The sequence below is a fragment of the Pelodiscus sinensis genome, chromosome 20, assembly GCF_052426305.1.
Source record: "Pelodiscus sinensis isolate ZL-2025 chromosome 20, ASM5242630v1, whole genome shotgun sequence".
In the NCBI taxonomy this organism is placed as follows: Eukaryota; Metazoa; Chordata; order Testudines; family Trionychidae; genus Pelodiscus; species Pelodiscus sinensis.
In genome coordinates, this window is record NC_143071.1 from 10472255 (window position 1) to 10495447 (window position 23193).

Here is a 23193-nt window from a genome sequence, read left to right on the forward strand (position 1 = left end):
TTATTACTCTCTAAATTCACTATTGCCCTGTTGTTTCTATTAATATTAAGAGAAATTTTCACTCACACTGTGTTACGTCAGTACAAGTGCATATAAGTGCATAGCCCTGTCTTACGCAGCGTTAAATTCATTTGTATAGACTCAGTGCAGTAGTTGGCTTTTACTTGTAAGCAGTAAGGGAAAGAGGTTAGGTGCCTCAGAAGAGACTAATGAAAATAAGAGAGGACACTAATTTAAATAAAGATTGTTTAACTCCTTTTTATGAATGTTGCAAAACACCATTTGATTTTTTTTTAAGCATCGCTAGCCTGGATAGTGATAGAAATGTAGCCGTGTTAGTCTGGTGTAGCTGAAACAAAAAACAGGACTCCACTATTTGATCTGAGGAAGTGGGTCTGGCCCACGAAAGCTCATCACTAATAAACCATCTTGTTAGTCTTTAAAGTGCTACTTAGTCCTGTTTTTTGTTTTAGCCTGGATAGTCAAGTTCTAAAGGATATTCATTTTGTTGTATTGCCTGTTTAATATTCTAGGTATTTCTCTGCAGGCAGTGCACCTGACTAGTGTTTTGAGAAGTTCTTATCACCCACTAGTTTGGTTCTATATAGCAATGAAAACCACAAACCTCAATGCACAAATATATAGTATTAGACACTAGCACTGGAATCCATTTAAAAACAAGCTGCATCCTTCTGGGTTAATTTAGTGTTGTGAAATCTCAACCGGCAAGGAACTACACAGGTGACCTGGGAATTGAATTTGGAAATGAGATTTCTAACTGAAATTAGCGTGTCTGAATCTTCCGCTGGTTACTACCAGGTTGGTGAAAAGCCCACATGAAAGATATATGACAACTACAGTTCTGGGCTCCACTGTCAGAGTGGGCTAACCGTGTACCATCCTACTCCAATGCTATGTTCAATACCAGAAGAAATATAATGTTAGTGCTGAATTTGGCATGCTTGCCATATGTAGTGCTGCTCTATCTCTGTTAAGTGTAAGTTTGTAAAGCATACAAACGTTTCTGTGACACTGGTAAGTTGTGCACACTTGCCTGGGTTCTCTGACAGCTGCTTTGTACCCTAGATATCAGAAAATTAAGCATATGTTGTTATTCACATGACTTGAGATAATCTGGAGGTCACCTACAGCACAATGAAATACTTTGTCTGTGACATTGGGTTTTATTATTACACTTAAGAAGTTAGATGTTTTTCAAGGCCAACTGGTATAGTACCTTTTTGTTAAAAACAAAACCGCCTTGTGTCTTCATGTGCTGAAACTCAGTATCGGGAAGAAGGGTTGTTCACATTGTAATAGCGCTTAAACATCAACACTTTTCCATTGTCAGTTTGTCCTGATTAGCACTAAAGCCTATTTCAAGAATGCAAAGCAAATGAACTAGTGCCTCTTATCACCACAATAACCTGTTTGAGTTTCCTGCCCACATTTAGTGCTGCCAAGAAAGGTGATTTGAATGCTCCTGCTCTTTTCCACACGTGCAAACTATGCCACATTCTTCCTATAGAGCAGGATTTCCCAACCTATGGGTTGCCATTACATTTCAAAAGGGTCGCCAAGTGTCTCACCAGGTGGCTCTGACTCCCCTCCTCCCCCCTTTTTTTGAATTGTTTTGGGTCACCAAGTCTTCCTGAAGTGTCAGAATGGGTCCCCATCTGTAAAAGGTTGGGAACTGCTGCTATAGAGGAAGATGGAATCAAGTACCAGCAAACAGCCAGCAATGAGCCTAACAATGACACATTGGGCAACCTCCTGATTTGGTCACAAAACTATATTCTCTGCCACAATGAAGGAAAGGAAATCTCTCAGAGCAGGGAACACTAAACTGGAGAAAAAGTGCAGGTGAGAAATCTGAATGGATTTCAGTAGGGCAGCCCAGGCCAATGGGCAAGATTAGTTCTGGAGAATGGCCCTCCCTTGAATGCCATCAAATTAATGTTCTGTATTTTAAAAAGTCTTATTTCAGGGGTCTTTTGTTCTGAGGGTGTTTTGTAAGAAATACTGCTCCTGTGTCTCTCACAAAAAGCACTCGGGACTAGTCTGTTAACATGTGACTGTGTTAATGAGCAGCATCTTGAACAGCGAAAAATGTGAGTAGGTTGTGTTTCAGGGTGCTAGTTTGGGCATATTTTGTCTGTCTTTTTTCTGGTTTATTTCAGTGCATTCTTTGTCACTGTTTTTGATGGAACAGTCTCCCTGCCCTTTGGTCCCAAATGATCTTTCTCTTTCTACAGACCATTACCTACAACCAACTCCTTCCATGAAGTGTTTTCCAAATGTATATGCACAGCTTTGAGGCTGTATCTATAACCACCATAGGTTGGTTGCTTGCTTTGCCTTATCCCATTAGTCAAAGTCAGCATGCAGATGGATAGAGTATGTGATTGGCACAGCTGTTGCAAATCAGCCAGCCAGTCCAGATGTTCTTGGTTTGAAATTGTTGTTTTCTGTCTCCTGGGTGTACAGCCTGCTAGAGCTGACCCAGCCCCACCTACCTGATAGAAGCCCAGAGTGGTGAAGTAACTTGCCCAAGATCAGCCAAGAGATTGGTAGCAGAGCCAGGAAAGGTGCTAGGTCTCCAGAGTCACAGTCCGGCACCCTTTCCACCAGACTGTACTGCCTTTCCCAGCCAATATAGAGTGTATTGTCTAATTTGGAGTGTAAGTTTTTTGGGAAAGGGACTGTATGTTCTTTTCTGTGCAACACTGGGCATTGTAACAGTCATCAATATAAATTATAAGAAGACTCTTGATTCTCCAAAGACTTACCAACATGACTAGTCCATTGAAGCTGAGGACTGATGCGTAGAAGTTGCAGGATTGGGCCCTTTTTTACAATTTACATTTTAAGCACTGCTAGTGGGCTCCGGTTGGGATCTATAGGCCAGACAATAAAATAAATAATAATAGTTAAGCCCAGCCTAGGAGGATTGCTTGGTACAGAGTTGCAGATCCAAAGATTAAAACCTATAGAGACTTTAGAGAGAGAAGGTGTTAAAATCCATGCAAGCAATGAACTCCTCTCTCCTCAGGAAACTCCAGAGGACTGTGAGTCAGTGTCTCTGATCTTTGAGAGAAGTTGCAACACTTAGCTGGGATGACACACACTTTAGTTCACATCCTCTTACGAGAGACCCTACCTCAGAAACCATTTTTTCCAGTTCATTCCACTGTGGCAGCAGCTGGTTCAATTGCTGTCAGAATCTGCCACTTCTCCTTTTCACTCATTATTTTCATATGTTTCTATTAGACCAAGGCACATTAAAGTGATGGAAATCTGCAGCATGCTTTTAAAAAGAACTGTTGAAGGGAAAATCTCTCCTTATCTCACTTCTGTGCGAGAGAGACAGAATTTAAAGTGGTAGAAGTTTGTATAGCACTTTTAGCATTGTGCCATTCGCTAGGAATTATTCTCAAATAATGCAAATATGGCAGGGTTGGGTTTTTTGTCATTGTTGTTTTATTTACTTTAAAATCCCAGGCTTTGCCTGCAAAATACTGTCTTGAATTATTCCAGACCCATTTAGTCTATCATTAGTAGGGTCCATATAATACAAGCAGAATTGAGTCAGGGCATCTGACTGTGGCTTGGTTAAAATGTTGATGCCAGTGAGACATGTCTGGGCCCCATTAATGAGATAAAACCTGTGACAAGCATTATGCAAATAGGCCCCCTGATTCTTGTTGTTCTTGTAAGCGGGCCCTCAGATAGAATCTAGAATCAACCTCTTACGTTTCACCCTTTATTTTTCCAGCCGATGGTTTTGTAATAGTACAGATCTTTTTTAAGAGTTGCAAAAATGGAATAAATTATTTTCTACTTCCACATCATCGAGGTATACACTGAACGACTTTTCTGATCATTTCCCCTATCTCCTACATCTGTGAATTAGTTGCACTTTGACAGGGCTGTGCCAGATGTGCAGCTGCTATATTTAATAGTTTAGGAATTGTGACGTAATAATTTTATGCAGTGGTCAGTGAAGAGCAGTTGTTACTTGTTGAGTTATGAGAGTTTCCTTTATGATTGTGTTATTCTAGGATAATAGGGTCAATGGCACTGCAAAAAATGAGCAGGAAAGGAGCACAATAGATGAAGATAAGCAAAAGCCTTCCAACAAGCATTGAGGAGCAGTTACAGGACAATGGCTTATTTCTAGGTTCCAGCGAATGAGACATCTTTGCCAGGTTGGGAGCCAAGAGAGCAAAAGGATGCTAAAAAGACTTGGGGGGAAGGGCTGATAGAGGTTGGAGTCTGAAGGAGCTGGGTCTTTTTGTTGTACCAATAAAAGCAAGCACGATCTTATGAGGGGGATAAGGCAAAAAGCCACATTTATTGTAAAAATAATAATAAAAAAATAAAGAAAAGATAGAAGCAAACAACGTTGTTTAATTACTTAACCCTTATACATATAAACATTCATTCATCCATTCATTCAGGTTCTGTGTATTTGTTGTAGTTACCAGCCTGGAAGTTGCTTGTGACAGAATACTGGCCAGGTATTCTGTACACAAGTGATGGTAGTGGGGAGCGAAGTCCTGATCAGATGCGCATCTGAAGCTCCTGGTAGGCTGGCAGCAGAACCTTTGACTCTGATTCCATAGTTTTTTAGTCCAGTTCTTATAGGAATTTCTTCCTGTGCCAGTCTATGGAAATTGCTGCATCATGCTGATGTCTTCAGGGTGGCTGCCAGGTGCTCGTCAGTGATCTCATTGGGTGGACCTCCAGTACTTGGTTTTCTCCACTTGACACCTTTTGGTTGCACTGGCACCTGACGCCTTCTTCAGCCCTTTGTTGCTGTATTCTCAGGCTGGCACCTCTCAGAACCATTCATACATCATCCAAGCACTCTCTCTCTTAGGGTATGTCTACACTACCCCCCTAGTTCGAACTAGGGGGGGTAATGTAGTCATACGGAGTTGCAAATGAAGCCCGGGATTTGAATTTCCCAGGCTTCATTTGCATGAAGCCGGCCGGTGCCATTTTTAAATGCCGGCTAGTTCGGACTGCGTGCCGCGTGGCTACACGCGGCACGAATTAGCTAGTTCGGATTAGGCTTCCTAATCCGAACTAGCTGTACACCTCGTTCCACGAGGTGTACAGCTAGTTCGGATAGGAAGCCTAATCCGAACTAGCTAGTTCGTGCCGCGTGTAGCCGCGTGTAGCCGCGCGGCACGCAGTCCGAACTAGCCGGCATTTAAAAATGGCGCTGGCCAGCTTCATGCAAATGAAGCCCGGGAAATTCAAATCCCGGGCTTCATTTGCAACTCCGTATGACTACATTACCCCCCCTCGTTCGAACTAGGGGGGTAGTGTAGATATACCTTTACATACATTCCCTAATTAATGTTTCCCATACAGTATTTTGTATAATAACAACTTTACATATTCAAGAGTTATAGTTACAAAAGAAGTCACAAGTTTCTGGGTGGCATTTCTTGAAACATTCTCTGTCTGAGTGCTGATTTAGTTACAGTTGCTTTGAAGAGAACAGGCGTCAATTATGTAACAATGCCCTTAGTCAATTACAGGGCTTTGCTCCCAGAGCAGAGTTAGTGGCTTGACAATGAATTGTTACAATGTATCTCTGCAATGTCAATTTCAAGCAGCCACTTGCACAAGCTTGAGCATGCCCTGGGACACGGGGGATGGGGGAAAGCTATTTCTGGCTACATAGTCCTAATATTATATTCCTAACAAATTATGTTCTAGAGGGGCAATAATTATAGAAATCTAAACATTTAACAATCTTAACAAATAATAATAAATAATAATAATAAATCTAAACACTTTTAGTTGTGAGGAACAAATTATGGGGAGTCACTTCCACTTGGGGGAATCATTTTTAATACATTGATATGTTATCCCTACATACTCCTAAATTTGGAGAATGATGAGCCTCAGGGAGAAGCAGGCAGGCACATATAGGCATTTATTGTTTCCTCTTTAAACGCTTTGATTCTAAACAAATCATATGTTTCTTTAAGGAGTCTGTCTGGTCACTGGTTACTACTGGGTAGCTCCCAGAGGAAACAGAACGGTAGGCATGAAGGTATGTCAGGCTGCAGAGGTAGTCAGGGTTGGTCACAGGAACTGCAACCCGGGTCTTGTCTGAGTGTGGAAGAATTAAGTGAGTCCACCCCAAGAGAGAAGTGATGGATTGAGGCCCAAGACCTGAAGGGAGCACACAGGTGAGCCGAGTAACTCTGACACAGGCTTTCTTCATTTTAGCCAATTAGGCAGAGAAAGTTTGATACAGGTTCTGGTAGGATAGTCTTCTTTATTCTGCTAGTCTGCTTGTGCTAATGTCTGAGGCCACCAGAAGAGAAGATATCAATGAACTTGGATTCTCGAGATTCTTTTTACTCCCAAGGTAACTTTTTATTTCAAATTAAACATTGAAATAAAGTTGATATATATGCCAAACCATAGGACAGAGTAAGAAAAGTTCACTGTTTCCCTTGAAATAAGTTTCATAGCGGTATCTAAACTTTAGTTAAAGACAATGTAAGTCTTAAATCAGAAAATTTGTTTCAGCGGCTGAATTGAGTTGAGTGGATGTGCACAACCAGTCTTTCTGGGAAAATTGTATTACGGGTAGAGGAATAGAAAAGATTTTCTTCAGTCCCATTATGCTCTACTGCAAACAGCCTCTTGAGTGAAAATTAATTGGATCCATTTATTTGTTGTGTAGGCAGTTGTTTCATATAGTTCATATGGGACATTTAGACAGTGTTCTAGGAGGCCATTAATGGGATTGATGTTTGGTTATTTTTTCTTGTGCAGTAAGTACTACAGGCAGTCCCCGGGTTACGTACAAGATAGGGACTGTAGGTTTGTTCTTAAGTTGAATCTGTATGTAAGTCGGAACTGGTGTCAGCCGCTGATGAAACTGATCAGTTTCAACAGCGGCTGAATCTGGACACCAGTTCCGACTTACATACAGATTCAACTTAAGAACCCCAGGCGTCCCCAAGTCAGCTTCTGCTGAAACTGATCAGCAGCTGATTCCAGGAAGCCCGGGGCAGAGTTGCTCTGCCTCGCGCTTCCTGTAGTCAGCCGCTGGTCAGTTTCAGCAGCATCTGACTTGGGGACACCTGGGGCAGAGCAGCTCGGGTGCTGCTGGGTTGGTCCAGTAGCGTGGCTGAAACTGCTGAAACTGATCAGCAGCGGCTGAATCAGGACTCCTGGGGCAGAGCAGCTGGGGTGCTGCCGGGTTGGTCCAGTAGCGCCAAGGAGCGGTGCTGCGGGACCAACCGGCAGCGCCCCACCAGCTCTACCACAGGCCCCGGGCTTTGCTCCATGTCTCCCTAGTCTGCTTGGGGGGGGGCACTAGCTGTGTCCCCCCCCCCCAGCAGACCAGGGAGACCCGGAGCAAAGCGGCGGAGGACCCGGGCCAGACCGCGGCGCTTCCAGATCAGCGCCGCGGTCTAGCCCGGGTCCTCCGCGGTTTTGCTCAGCGTCTCCCTGGTCTGCAGACCAGGGAGACGCTGAGCAAAGCGGCGGAGGACCCGGGGCCGGACCCAGGGCGCTTCCAGATCAGCTGGAAGCGCCGCGGGTCCGGCCCCGGGTCCTCCGCGGCTTTGCTCCCCGTCTCCCTGGTCAGCTTCCAGATCAGCGCAGCGGGTCCGGCCCGGGTCCTCCGCCGCTTTGCTCCCCGTCTCCCTGGTCTGCTGGCTCCCCCAGCAGACTAGGGAGACGGGGAGCAGCTTTTCTCGCCCCGGAGGAGGCGGGCGGCGGGACCAGGTGTCCCGCCACTCCAGTCCTCCGGGGCAAGAAAATCCCCATTTGTAACTGCGGATCCGACATAAGTCGGATCCGCGTAACTCGGGGACTGCCTGTACAAAATTTCCTGACCCTTAATAACAGCATCTGAATCTAAGCCACCCACCTTGCTAATTTTGAATATTTACTAAACCAAATTTCCATCTCCAAGGGGGTAAGTAAAAGATGGGATTCTCTCCTCTAAGGAATCACTAGAAATGGAATCATTTCTTTGAGATCGATCTTGGAATCATGGTGCCTAGGAAGAAAGTTGAGAACATTCTCATTCTCGGGGTGGTATCTGTATAAGAATCTACCTGAAATACTGGAGGACGAGTTTTTTACACCAGAGTAGAGCTCATTATTTTCATAGCATTACAATACTTTCTTTCCATATTTGGGGACATGCAACAATGCTACAGGAAAGATACATCGAGGAAGGTGGGATGAAATCAATTGGATTTCTGGTGTCATAAGACTTTTCAGTGTCTTGAAGGGGGTGCTATTTGTTGATGAAATTGTGACGAGTAACTCTTTTCTCTAACAGCTTTGCAAAGTTCTGAGTTAAGGAAAAAGTTGTTTAACACAAAGGGAGAGGGAGAGAGAGAGAGATCGATCCTAACTCTTATGATGCGTGGTTAATTGATAAAATCACAGCATATTCTTGGATGAAGAGTCCAGAGGTAGTAGAAAAGAGGAGCTTTGTTTTAAGCTCAGCCTGTGAAGCTCATTCCTCCTGAGTAGGTTCTCCAGCATTAAAAGATGAGTTGAACTCAAGCTCTTTTACTCCACAAATGGTTTATGGAACTTACTCTGCTTGTCATTGAATTCTTCTAGTTTTTGGAGGGGGAGAGGGGAGATACAACACTTTGCCTAAGGTTGTGGCCAGGCTGGATAAGAAACTCAGAATTAGAATCTAAAACCTTCTGACTGATCTTGCAGTTGTTCAGATCAGTTAAGGCCTTTTCTCGTACATTCGTTGAAAAACCTTAGATACTAATACACATGAAGAAAGAACACCACATCCTTTCCTGTTCTACTTAGAAGCAAGTTGTAAAGTAACACACAATGATGGATTTGGGCAGTAAGAAGATGAGAGCAACCTTTAAATTGAAGATGTCATGTGGAATTAGCTTTGGGTGCATGCTATAGTGGATCAGTAAATAGTGTACTAGAAAAGTTGATGCTTGAGTCAGGTCTCACCAGTTATACACCAGGTTTCTCAATGGACTTCTCACATTCATATAAATAAGAGAATGATCAGACTCTTAGAGTAAAAACATCTAAACGTTTAAAAGCTTCAGAGGGGTAGCCGAGTTAGTCTGTAACAGGAAAAACTTAAAAAACAGTAGACCAATAACACCTCAAAGACTAATAAAACACGTAGATGGTATCGTGAGCTTTCATGGGCACAGCCCACTTCTTCAGATGACAGGAGTGTTAGAAGTCCAGATGCAAGAAAAAAACAAAAACTTCTAACACTCCTGTCATCTGAAGGAGTCTGTGCCCACAAAAGCTCATGATACCATCTCCATGCTTTGTTAGTCTTTAAGGTGCTACTATTCTGTTGTTGTTTAAGTTTTTAAAAGTTTAAAGAAAGAGTTGAGGCAAGAAAGGGTCACCAAAGACCTTGTCTAAATTAGGGAGTAAGCAATCTTAAAAATGTGTATGGTTGTACTGCGTTTAATGACCTCCGCCCCCCTGCCAAAAAACCCCAACAAATATACCATTTCAAAACCAAAGTATACAGGTTTATCATCCTAAGCGATCACTTGAGGAAGTGATGATCAAAGATAGGGCTTTTGGCAGGATTGCTCAAGTACTGTTGCTGAAGAAAGACTGACAATATCAATCTTTGCAGTTACTAAAGGCAGCTTATGTCTTCCCACACCAGAAATTTAAGTACATAATCAGTTCATCAGGAACTTGCAAAGTCACTTGGAGCATGCCTCTAGCAGTGCATGTAACACATGAATTAAAGTTCCCTTTAATAGAAGCATTTGCCACTTGCTGCAGATTTATGATGCTCATGTTTCACCAAATAACATTTTTTCTCTTTCTGAGAGGTTATTGTGACTATAAATATCTTGCATATGGTGGGATATTTATCACTTTCTGCCTTGAGTCTATCTCACCTGAATTCCAATGGACACTTACTGTTTCTGATCACGCTTTAGTTCCTAGGTGTTTTTATTGTTGAGTTGAACCAAACCCTACATCAGGGTTCTAATAATTTTTTCTTTACACATCTTCAGTGAGCTGCTGAATTGGAAAGTCAGCACCTGGTGGTATGTTAGATGCATATATTACAGATCAGGGAACACCAAAAAGAAGGAGGCAGCTGAGAACTGACAATGTAGATCTAGCTGGTAAAATGGACCATGCTTTTTTCCTTCCCCATAAAGCTTCAGACCTGTTTTCTCCCCTGACCCAATGGAAGTGAGTTGTTGCAGTTTGTTCTTTTATGTAATTGGGTGGGAAAATTACTCTTATTAACCAAACAGGACTATGGAGATCGAGTATCTAAGGCTATGTCTAGACTGCAAGCCTCTTTCGAAAGAGGCTTTTTTTGAAAGATACTTTTGAAAAAACCTCTTTCGAAAAAGAGTGTCTAGACTACAACCAGTACTTTCGAAAAAGAAAGCCTCTTTTTCAAAAGAGAGCACCCAGACAGTCTGGATGCTCTCTTTCGAAAAAGTACAGCTTGCATTACATAGCGCCTTTTTTCGGAAGAGCACATTCGAAAAAAGGCATTCTTCCTCGTAAAATGAGGTTTTCCGCAGTCGAAAAAACTGCCGTATTCTTTCGATTTACTTTCAAAAAAACGCAGCAGCAGTCTAGACGAGGGGAAGTTTTTTCGAAAAAAGGTCACTCTTTTTTTTAAAAAAAAAAACCCTGTAGTCTAGACACCTTAAGTGATTCCTTGTGGTACTATTTTAAAATCTTTGAAACGCAGTTGCTTTGGGGGCTCATTGCTGTGACACTTGCTACAGATTATTTGTTGTGGGCCAGTTATACTGCCTGTTCTCACTCTGAACCCTATCTCTGTCCAGTCCCAACTGACCATAATAACTACGGTATAGGTTGAGTGTCTCTACTCCAGCAGTCTCTGGTCTGGCAACATCCGTGGTCCAATATAATTTTAGTTTGCCAGATTAGGGATATTAGATAGATAGCGTGTAATTGAACAGTTGTGTAACCGCAACAAATTTTAATAGTTACATGACAATTCAATAGTTCCCGGGGCTGGCCCCACTCCCAGGGAGCCCCCTGCCACCCTGGCAGCAGTGCAGGGTGGCAGGCAGGAGCTGGTCCGCGAGGGCAGCCAGTTTAAAAACCAGCTCTGCATGCAGACCGGCTGCCTGTCACCCTGTGCTGCTGCCTCTGTATCAGAGGCAGCAACACAGGGTGACAGCAGCCCCTGTCCGTGGGGAGGTCCAAGCTCCTATCTGTGGGGAGCTCAGCCCTGCCCCCCCCTTTCCCCCACAGTCAGGGGCTGCTGCCACAGACCAATATCTGACTGTGGCAGGCCCCGGCTCATTGTGGACAGAGGTTTCTCTGTGGGATGCTGGAGCAGCTTTTGTCTACAGGGAGTTCGGACTCCCCTTGGACCATGGCTACTGCTGAAGAGCAGCCTCTGTCCGCAGCAGCTCAGGCCACTGCAGACAGAGGCTGCTTCACAGCAGCTTCCCTTCCCCTTCTTTCACGCTGCTGCCTATGAGGCAGCAGCGTGGCTCCTGCCTGCCGACTTGCCTCTGTGGGATGCAGGCGGGTCTGCAGAGCTGGCACACGTGGAGAGCTGGCTTAAAAGCTGGCTCCCTGCACATGTCAGCTCCTACCTTCCCTGCCCCCCATGCTGCTGCCTCTCTATCAGAAGCAGCAGCGCAGGGTTGGGGGAGCAGGCAGATCTGGTGTTCTTGGGGAGCTGATACAGAGGCAGTGGGGTTGGGGGGAATGGGTGTAGTCGACGGGATTAATCAATAACCCCGGGCTTATCGGTTAATCATGTGGTCATCTGCCTGTTGATATCTTAAGCCAGATGTCCACTTTTCATGCATGTGGCCAAGTTTCCTGTAGTCCCATAAAATTTGGTTACAGTTGCCAGTCCTGGCTCTAATTGTTCTGTGCTGTTATTTAGCTTGATTTACCCCCAAATGTCTTCTAAGAGCCCAATAATCAGTGGACGTGCTGGGAATGCTGAGAGACAATAATGACCATCCGTGGTTTGACAAATTCTCTGGTTCAGCACCAGTCAGGATCTGACCCCCCCACCAGGGGCGGGATTGGAGAGGTTCAACCTGTAGTTCAAGTTTAAGTAGTTGATTGATTTAAGCAGGTAGTGTCCTGCTTTCTGTTTTGCATGATCTATACAGGCCAGAGCAGGCGTGGGCAATAATTTTTGTAGGGGGGCCACTTCACGAACTTTAGAAGTGGGGGCAGGGGAACTGCTGGGTGGTCGTGGGCTGGAACAAAGGGCTTGGCGGGCCAGATCTGGCCTGTGGACTCTCTCTTGCCCACCCTGGGCTAGAGTGTAGGGAGCATTAACCCTTTATTGCCATGGTCTCCCTGATCTAATCTACAAGTGTAACATGGCTGAACAGCCTAACAGTGTGCGGTCTTCATACTCCTGCATTGAGTTTCTTGCAGAAGCTTTGTGTGCTTATGAATTAGGGATGTAATAGTGTAGTCGATTAACCGATAAGCAAAAGCTTATAGGTTAATGCTATAGACTACACGCCTTTTCCTCTGCCCACTTGCCAGTATGTTTTTAGGAGGGTGACCAGCTTGTGACGGGTCCGGGACCTCCCAGCTGCAGCTCTGCATTTAAAATGTGTTAGGAGCCGGGTGGGAAGGCAGCCTGGCTCAGTTCCAACTTGCACTGGATCCGGGAGCTCAGACCCCCCCCCGCCCAGACAGGGGCTGCTACCACCCCACACTGCTGCCTCTTTTTCAGAGGCAGCAGCACTGGGTGACCGGCAACTGGTCTGCAAGGAGAGCTGGTTTTTAAACTGGCTCCCCTCACAGACCAGCTCCCACCTGGCCCCCCGTGCTGCTGCCTCTGATACAGAGCAGCAGTGTGGAGTGGCCGGGGGCTCCTTGGGAGTGAAGCCAGAGCGCATTGGTTGCCGGCTCCATCCCCGGGGACTATAGAATAGTCGAGTAACCGATAAGAATTCATGAGGTTAATCAACTATTCAATTAACCAATATTTAACATCCCTAATATGAATTAAATTGCTCTGTCTGCTTTCAGAAAGAACCTACTCATCTTTTGGGGGTTCAAAAGCAAACAAAACTCTGGCTCTGGTTGCATTTGGAACTCAGCAGCTCCATAGTGCTGTTTAGTGGAAGGGAATAGAGGACTGAAGGGGAGAGGGACATGTGCCAGCTTCCCAATCAAAGTCTCTCAGAAGAGAATGTTTGAGCCCTTATTTCCTTCCTCTTGCATCATTTTGTTTGTGTATGTGGTGAGAGAGCTGGTGTAAAAGATAAATAGGAGTTGCTTTTTGCATTCGCTTGTTGGGTCAACTTTAAACTGTTTTCTTTATTCATTGAGTATTTTAATTTTGTATCTTTTGGGAGCAAGCACCTGTTCTGCTCTCTCTCTTCTGGTTTACTTTTAAAACTTTCTCACAGATGAGAGTGAAGGATGAATGCTTTGTGCACCAAGTCCCCTTGCAAATGCTGTGCACAAGAGTATATGCTGCACACTTGAGTATCTCTATATGTTGTTACTAGTCAACCCCAGGTACTCAAGCAATATTAAGTTTGCTGAAAAATCAGGAGATAAAAAAACAACCAAACTCAGTTTTTTTAACATGCCTGTTTTTTGTAAGAGCCCTTGTGACTCCTGTTTTCAAACTTTCCTCTGCATCTAAAAAGTCTAGAAATTCTCTTTTTTACATGAAAGCTGTAAATAGGGATGAGAATGGTTCACCTTAATGGGTGAGGTTTACCGGTTCCGGTTAACTGGTGTGGGCTAAGGTAGCCCCCTACCTGCCGAGGGCTGTTCCAGTCTCGCAAGGCCTGCCACAGGCAAGGGCGCTCCTGTCTATGGTGGGAGGAGCTGCTGCGACCCCGACATGGCAGCCCCTCCACCTCCCCCCCCCCCCCCCCCCCCCGCCCGTCTCCCTTAACCAGTTCAACAGGATTTTACATCCCTAGCTGTAACTATCACGGAATCACAGGAAATCAGGGCTGGGGCTTTAAGAAAGATACTAAGTACTATGAGATGTGTGACAATATCACGAGCACTGGCAGTGCAGAGAAGGAGGTGAATAATGGATGTTTGGGGAGGCTTCACTGGAGAAATCATTTGAGCGTTCAGATGATTCTTTCTGTCCCAGACAGAGGTGAAGGAAAGTTTTATGGTTCTTGGGACACTGTGACATCTGAAGAAGTGGGCTGGGCCCACAAAAGCTCATGATCTACACTTTTTGTTAGTCTTCAAAGTGCTACCAGACCATTTGTTGATTAAGTTTATTTTAGTTCACTTAGGCCGTGTCCAGACTCAGGGGTTTTTTCGGGAAAAGTAGCCTTTTTCCGAAAAAACTTCACCTGCATCTTGACTGCAGCCGCGTTCTTTCGAAATTAAATCGAAAGAATGCGGCTTTTCTTTCGACGGTGGTAAACCTAATTCCACGAGGAAGAACGCCTTCTTTCGAAAGTGCTCTTTCGAAAGAAGGCGTTCTTGAAAGCAAACAGGCTTTTTAGAAAGAGATCATCCAGACTCACTGGGTGCTTTCTTTCGAAAAAGCGGCTTGCTTTTTCGAAATTCCGCGTGCAGTCTAGATGCTCTCTTTCGAAAGAGGCTCTTTCGAAAGAGGCTTGCAGTCTAGACATAGCCTTATTCCATACATTTTCCTGTTGATTTCAACAGGAACAGAACCGGGTCCTCAGTGTACAAGTTGCATCCTAAATTTGAGTGTGACGTTGGCCAAGAAAGGGCAGGTGTATATGCTTTCCCGCCTGCTTTGACACTGAATATTGAGTGATCTTAAAATACAGATTAAAGAGGCATTAAGCAGGCCTTTTTGCATTCGGGTATTAATATTTATATTTCCCTCTTTCTCTTCTCCACGACCCTTGTTAACATGAATGAATATTGTCATGAGTTTAAATCAAATTGATCACTGAAGACTGTTGTTGTGGTGGCCCTGGAATTATAATCAGCTTCCTTCTGGGCAGACGATGACTAGGCACCAAGGAGCTCGTTAGAAAAAGAGGTCATTTTTGCACTCTAGAAACGTACCTTCATGTGCAAAGTAGGATGCTCGTGGTCTAGGAAGAGTATAGGGATGACCCAGGATACAATGCAATACTGTTGCTTCATGCAAGTTCCCTTCGGGAGTGGAGGAGTACAGATAGGGCTGAGTCCAAAGGTAGCTCCATAGGGTGCAGAATTGCCCTGCTGATGGATACAGAGCTATATAATAAATTAGAAGCTCTGTTTGCTTCTTTTGGCTCACAAAGTGGTTAATCCTGGGTTTGGTGTGAGCTCATGACTTTGAATTGCATGTACATTGACTCCTGCCTGTTCTGTTGTGCAGATCCTGTACTCCAAGTGCCAACACATGTGGAAGAGTAAGTCTCTCGTTCTCTGTTTACTTCAGCCTTCTATTGCTTGTTTGATTTTCATTGACATCAAAAAGTTTGGTTTTTGTTTAACTGGGGAACTGTTGAAATGCCCCAGATAACTGAACATGGGATTAAAGAGCGTGCAATGAAAGGACACACTCAGCTATATAAACTTTCCCTGTGTGTAAGACTGAAATGAAATGTTCTCCCTTCTGTCTGGGTTTCTCCCAAACACGTGCTTGGAGCCACATGTCTGGGACATAAACAGGTTGATCACACCTGTTTCAGGATCACTCGAACTACTAGAAAATAGCATAACCTTCTGGGGAACAGTCTTCAGATTGTAAACATTTACGTTAATATAAAAATATACCACTCAACACAAACAGTCCCATGCAACAAAAATCTAAACATGAAGCTCTCAAACTATCACTTGAGGGTAGCTCAGTTCCACGTCATATATTCCAGTGGAGCGGTAAATCCACTCCACTATAGTAAAGCTTCAGACTTTTAACTAGAAAACAGTCGGCCTGATCTTTCTCCCATTGAAGTCAATGGCAAAACTCCATATACAGGCAGTCCCCGGGTTACATACAAGATAGGGACTGTAGGTTTGTTCTTAAGTTGAATCTGTATGTAAGTCGGAACTAGCTCCAGATTCAGCCGCTGCTGAAACTGACCACCAGTTCTGACTTACATACAGAATCAACTTACGAACCCCAAGCGTCCCCAAGTCAGCTGCTGCTGAAACTGATCAGCAGCTGATTCCAGGAAGCCCGGGGCAGAGCAACTCTGCCTCTGGCTTCCTGTAGTCAGCGCTGGTCAGTTTCAGCAGCGGCTAAATCAGGAGGCCTGGGGCAGAGCAGCTGGGGTGCTGCTGGGTTGCTCCCGTAACGCCGCTCCTCGGCACTACTGGACCAACCCAGCAGCACCCCATCTGCTCTGCCCCAGGCGTCCTGATTCAGCCGGTGCTGAAACTGACCAGCAGCGGCTGAATCAGGACCGGAGCAGCTGGGGTGCTCCTGGGTTGGACCAGTAGCGCCCAGAGCGGCGCTGCGGGACCAACCGGCAGCACCCCAGCTGCTCTGCCACAGGCGTCCGGAGAAAAGCCTAGTCTGCTGGGGGGGGGGCGTACTAGCTGCGCACCCCCCCACCCCAGCAGACCAGGAAGACACGGGCGGCGGACCGAGACGCACCGCGGTCCCGCCGCCTGGGTCCTCCGCGGCTTTGCTCCCAGTCTCCCTGGTCTGCTGGAGACCAGCAGACCAGGGAGACGGGGAGCAAAGCTTCTGAGGACGCCGGCAGCGGGACAGCCGCGTGGCGTCAGAGCTGTCCCGCTGCCGGCTTCCCCCGCGGCTTTGCAAAGCCTCGTGGAAGCCGGCAGCGGAGCATCCCAGGCGCGCCTAGGGTGCCCCGCTGCCCGAGCCCCCCCCTCGGCTTTGCAAAGCCGCGGGAGGGGGGGCTCGGGCAGCGAGGCAGCCCAGGCGCGCCTGGACTGCTCCGCTGCCGGCTTCCCCGCGGCTTTGCAAAGCTGCGGGGGGGCTCGGGCAGCGAGGCAGCCCAGGCGCGCCTGGACTGCTCCGCTGCCGGCTTCCCCGCGGCTTTGCAAAGCCGCGGGGGGGGGGGGCTCGGGCAGCCCAGGCGCCCCTGGGCTGCCCGAGCCCCTCCGCGGCTTTGCTCTGCGTCTTCCTGGTCTGCAGACCAGGGAGACGCAGAGAAAGCCCCAGAGTACACGGGCGGCAGGACCGCGAGGTCCCGCAGTACGTATACTCTGGGGCAGCCCCGTATCTGCGGATCCGACGTAAGTCGGGGACTGCCTGTAGTTTTCCCCTCTACTTCCCAGATGTATTGAGTTGCGCAGCCCTCTTGTTTTTCCTAGCTGTCCTTCCCCACTTGGGTAGCCTTATTTTCTGTGGTACTGTCTTGTTTTGAAGTGTTGACGCTCCCCGTAAGAATCACACTTGGCATATTCATAGCTTTGAAGTCTGACAGCGTTACTAATCCCAGTAAAATAATGTCCTTTGTTTCTCCTTACCCCAAAAGTGATACTGTATGCTACAAAATGAGCTACTTTATCTGCACATCAAGTCTAACCTGATTAGAGCTGTCATTCTAATGTAAAAAAAAAATTGACCAATTTAGGGTCTGAGGCTTCCACATGGAAAAAAAACAATCATGAACTGTAGAATGATTTTGAGGATTACATACTGGTCAACCCAGCCTCAGTTAGATTAGGAACAATACTGGGATTAATTTAAGTTTAACATTCTGGCCTAGTTCTGAAATTCATTCCATTTGTTAAATTTGTTTAATTTAAAAGCCTAGTTAATAAGTGTTTCCAACAACCAAATATTATAAAGTCAATAAGCAAATCTCAAGTGGGCTCCTTCACCTAGTCTCAGAAGGGCCATCGCTGCTTCTCTGTTTGGTGACAAGTGCAATGTCTTTAACTTATTTATAATCACTGTTTAACTCCTAGGCCAGCATTTCTTCCAGACCCAAACGATGGCAGTTTATATACACTTGGTGGCAAAAATAATGAAGGCTTAACTGTGAGTATATTTTGCTTTGTCCAGTATCTGATCTGCCTACACGTGCACCCTAATTAGATTGCACAAAGCGTAGGTGCCTCGATTTCTTTTCCCACTGTCTGCTTTCCTGGCAGTGTTGTGAAGTTCTACAGGCTGCCCACATGTTGAATAAGTTACGGGAAGCAAGTATTTCTTGGGAAAGCCTGACAACATTGGTTAGCAAACACTCTGGTGCCAGTGCCAATTTTAGGACACACATTCCTGCAATGACAGCATTTGAGCTGTGCTGCTTGCTGGTTGAGGGTCATCAATTCGTTTAGGACAAGCAAAATTTACAGCCTTCCTTGTGAGTTTAAGAAACACCTTTGGCAGACCCTTTTGATCTTTTTGATCTGTGATATTTCTGAAGCATTTACCAGTGTAATGAGGATAACACCTTAGAGACAAATCAAAATATCTAGAATCATGAGCTCACAATTCTGTGTGTTTTGGTTAATCTCTAAGGTGTCACAGGAACACTTGTTGTTTTTAAAGGTACAGACTAACACAGCTACCCCCTCCAAATATTAAGTAATTCTCTCAGTACCCTAGAAGAAAGACCTATCGAATATAGCACACTCAGTGAGTGATGTCCTGAAAAAAAAAATTTTTTAGCAATCCTATTGAAAATTCCAACCCATACTAGGATAAATGTGGATTCTGTGCTGTCTCAAATAGCAGGTGCAGTTGTAGTGCTTAGTAAGCAGGCTAAACTGTGAACCCTTCCAAAATATTTGCATTGAAATAGTCAGCTCTACAGATGTCAGCTGAACACTTGACAAAAGCAACAGCTTTCTGATGAAACTCAGATAAAATGTTTGGCTTCCCACAAGTTTCTTTTCCTGGCAGCCACTATAACTTCCTTTTAGAACTTAAACATTTTTTTATTTTTGAACAGAGAAGTATTTACAGATGGTTTTTTTTCCTAATGCACCTAGATGCATGGCCTTAATTTGTGTACATATTTTTGGTGCTGTTTGTGTGGGTAGATATAGGTAGCATTCAGTCCAGCACATGATGTTTCCTTTCACCTCTTCATCTCCTTAGGTAAAATATTCTTGTTGGATGCATCATTGTAGATATACCAGGCTGAATGGAAGTAATTTCACTGTCTAAAGTCCTGGCCTCAGTTGTGTGTGTGCAGTCCTTCTGTTTCTCACTTTTCTCTTCCTGATGAAGGCCTATTAAAATCTTGGAAGGCTATTCATCAAGTATGTAGGTGTGATGCGTGCCCAGGAGCATTATCGAATTGGGTGATCATCATAATTCATTGCCTTTTTAATAACACTGTTGGTATGAAGACTGCTGAGCTTTGCAAATGCTAATGTTACACCTCTGCAAGGCTGGTAAATATACGTAAACTCATTAACAGATGGGGCAATGAAAGCGCTCTCTTGGGACATGGACTTGATTTCATGAGTCAGTGGTAGAGTTAGGAGTAAAACCCCAAGAGTCCTGACCTCCAGTTTTCTGTGCTAGAAATATTTCCTCCATTCCTGTGACATTTCTAGAAAAACAGTGAGAAATCCCCAAAATGAGCCGTGTGGGTTCCCTTTTCCCCTGAAGATGCCTGGGAAAATCACACACGTTTCAAAGTGCACAAATTTTATATTTAAATGAGCTTTTGCATTTTTTTCTAGAAACTTCCGTTTACGATCCCTGAGCTGGTTCAGGCATCGCCCTGTCGCAGTTCAGATGGGATTCTCTACATGGGTAAGTTCTGATTAATCTCTCCATGGGTTAACTGATTTAAAAGATTGCACCATACCCCACAGCAACTGACAAACTGCCCAAACCAGACCAAGCACTCTTGCATGAAAATGTCATCTCAGCCTTGGCTGTTAATTATAGCCTTTCGTAATATTTTCTGATACCAGAGAATCAGTTAAATACAGTACTTACTGACATGCCAAGATAAAAAACCAACTGCCTTCTCTTCTCAAACCATTGCATTGCCTCCTTTTTTAAAAAAAGTTACTTTACAACTAACGGAAATTTAATTCACTTTATTCTGTGATATAAATATATTGTTAGCTCAGTTATATGGTAGACTGAAACACCTTCTCGTGCTTATAAATGTACTTGCCTCAGCCAGCCAAGTGCCCCCTGCCTACATCACAACTAGGACTGAGTCAGAAAATCGAGTTATAAAATGGTTAAAAGTTGTAGTGTAGGTGTGGACGAGTTGCGAGATGCAATCACCCCCTGCCGGCCAGGCAGGGGGGTTCAGCAAACCCCTTCGTCCGTCGGTCTGACCCCTGGGCGGGATTCCCCCAGGGGTTTGTTGCGTCTAAACTAGGGGAAAGCAAGATGGCCCCAGATCAGGCCAACAGGCCGCCCCACTAGAACCCTCTGGCACGAGCAGCCAGCAACTTCAGAGCTGTCCCGAGCCACTTTAAATGGCTGGCTTCTCTGTGGCTTGGGACTGTGGCAGGCAGGGAGCCTGCCTTGAGGTCTTGCAGGGCTACTGGCCCGGAGCCATCTAAGTGCCTCCTAGCCAGAGCCTCTGGCACTCCAGGTCCTCCTTCCCCCGCAACTCCTTGCCCCCAGGCCACCACCCTCTCCTGCCCCAAATCCTGCTCCCCCTCCTGTGCCCCTCTCCCAAACCAGAATCTTCTTCTGCATCTATCCCCCCTCCCGGAACCTGCACCCCAAGCCTCTGCCCCAGATCACAACCCCCTCCTTCACCCAAACTCCCTCGTAGACCCCACACCCTCTCCTGCACCTCAGTACCTGCTGGGAGCTCCCTTCTGCACCCAAATTTCATCCCAGACCCCGAATCCCCTTCATAGAAAAGCGTGGCACTTGACTAGGTAGCAAAATCTTGAGGTTACTTCCCATCAAAAATTATTGCCCACCCCTGGTCTAAATGATCCAGCACAAACAGCTCTCCAGTCTCCTTTTGAGAACTTCCAGAACCTCCCTGTGCAGTCTGTTCCATTGTCTTGCTGTTCCTATAGGTGTGGAAGCTGATCGCTCCTTCCCGCCATACTGAGCTACAGCAAGCAGCACCTTCATCTTCTTCCTCTCTTAACAGAAGGATTTTCAGTCCTCAAAACTCTCTTCAGTAACCATTTGCCAGCTGGATACCGTGAATGTAATAACTCATTTTATGTGATGGTGCTTCTGAGGGTGTCCGAGAAATAATATCACTGTGCTTGCCAGTATCGGCTAGGAGTTAGTAACATTAAATGAAGGGGGCAACGGTGTTGTTTGGTTTCTAGTTTTCGTTTATTTTCCAAAATTATTTTAACAAAAAAGCTTTTAAACATTTTCTATTAAAACAGTTACGAAAAATTCCCATACATGGGCCCACGAGAGAAATTCTTCTCAAATCAAAAAAGCTTCTCCTAAGAGCCTGGATTTTGTATCTGAGTAATTTTAACACTGAACAGTAATGCAATTTAATTGGTGATTTCAGGAAAGAAGCAAGATATTTGGTACGTGATAGACCTTGTCACTGGGGAGAAACAGCAAACCTTAACCTCATCATTTGCAGAAAGCCTTTGTCCATCAACGTCCCTCCTGTATCTTGGGCGAACCGGTAAGACGCTTTTCCTTAAGCACTTAATAGAATCTTTGGCTTTTTGCTTTTGTTTTAAAGCCAATGCAGGCCCATATAGGATAACCTTTTGAAGATAAACTCAGTTTTGTTTAATCTCAAAGAATATCTGCCAGTGATGGTGACTTGTACACAGAAAATAATGATTAGCCCGCAGATAACAGTGGAGAAGTGCCATTTTATAGATTCACAGACTAATGGGTGGTTCCTGCATCTAGTGATGCTTGTGTAAGTGATAGCTAGGGCAGGCTCCCAAGCAAAGTGGCTTGTAAATTCTATTAATTCATTGATGTACCATGCTAACAGCTTGTAACACTGGTGGTTTCTGAAGCTTTTGGTCTTAATGAATTAACAGATTGGGGACATGGAAAGACAGCAGCTGTTGTAATGAAAATACAAATGCTCCGTTCAAAGCAAAGAAGATTAAAATAGACCCACAAACTATATTTGAGATGTCTCTCTCTAGGCTATGTCTGCAGTCTTGCCATGATATCTGTAGATGAATCTGTTTTTAAGAATATTTTAAAAGTTATCTTTATTGCAAAAATTCTGTTACAGAAGATATTTCACTTAATTTTGAAATGCAGAGATTGTAGATCAAATTAGATAGGAATGCTATAAAAAACCTCTTGGAGGAAGAAGCAAAAAGAACTGATAATGGATTGGAGTGCTACCTGCTGCTTTTTTGTCTTCTGAGATTCATTTTGAGCAGTAGATTTCAGTGGAACAGAAATTAGTTTTGCCTTTTATGCCAGGTCCATACCACGGCCGAAGATTGGTTTAAGCCAGTGTTTCTCAAAGTGGTCCACAAAACCACACTGAGAAACCTGTTAGCTGGCTGCTCCGGTGTGTTTATTTACTGGGTTTGCAGCCACAGAGACTTGCAGTTCCCATTGGCTTTGGTTCACCATTTGCAGCCAAGGGGAACACAGGAAGCGGCAGCCCAGTCCATGCTGCTTCCCGCAGTTCCCCTTGGCTGCAAACGGTGAACCAGAGCCAACGGGAACCACGAGGCTCTGTGGCTGTGGAGCCGGTAAATAAACACACCGGAAAGGCCAGCTAGCAGGTTTCTCAGAGTGGTTTCGTGGACCGCTTTGAGAAACCCTGGCTGAAGGTATGCAATTTCACTTATGTTAATAAAAAAAAAAAAAAAAAAAGGGGGGGGGAGGTGGGATTTGACATACCTTCAGCTGAGCTTCGGCACTGTCTTCGCAGCAGGAGGTCGACAGGAGAAACACTGTCTTAGATTTCCCTTGATCCTTGTGAGGAGTAGGAGTTCTGGCGTTGACGGGGATGTCCTTACCGTTTCACTTAGCAGGTCTTTACTAGGCCTGCTAAATTGAACTCCAAAAGATCAACCACGGCAGCATCAGTCTTCCTGGAAGTGAAGATGTGGCCTCAGTTTCATGAGCTGTGCCTATATTTGTTAGTGCCAGAAAAACCTAAAAAGCCAAAAAACATGCAAAGCAAGGTGTGAGAAGCGTTTGGCGTCACAGATGATAAGTTCTGTTGTCTTTTTCACAGTGTGTGTATTTATTTTGTAACAGAATACACTATCACAATGTATGATACCAAAAATAAGGAGCTCCGATGGAATGCCACCTACTTTGATTATGCTGCCACTGTACCTGATGAAGATGTGAAATACAGTAAGAACTTTGATTTTGTCCTTTGCATATTTTTCACTTTTGCTTATAGC

General features: G+C 45.0%; 1 protein-coding gene across 2 annotated transcripts in view; it reads left to right on the plus strand.

Moving 5' to 3' along the window:
- Positions 1-23193, plus strand: part of ERN1 (endoplasmic reticulum to nucleus signaling 1) — a 71590-nt gene that overhangs the window by 29384 nt on the left and 19013 nt on the right. For both annotated transcript variants that reach the window (XM_089771812.1, XM_075903888.2), the window contains exons 3-7: positions 15335-15368; positions 17842-17914; positions 19573-19645; positions 21354-21476; positions 23042-23143. In XM_089771812.1, the coding sequence (XP_089627938.1) occupies positions 15335-15368; positions 17842-17914; positions 19573-19645; positions 21354-21476; positions 23042-23143 (405 nt within the window). The remainder of the gene's footprint in view (positions 1-15334; positions 15369-17841; positions 17915-19572; positions 19646-21353; positions 21477-23041; positions 23144-23193) is intronic.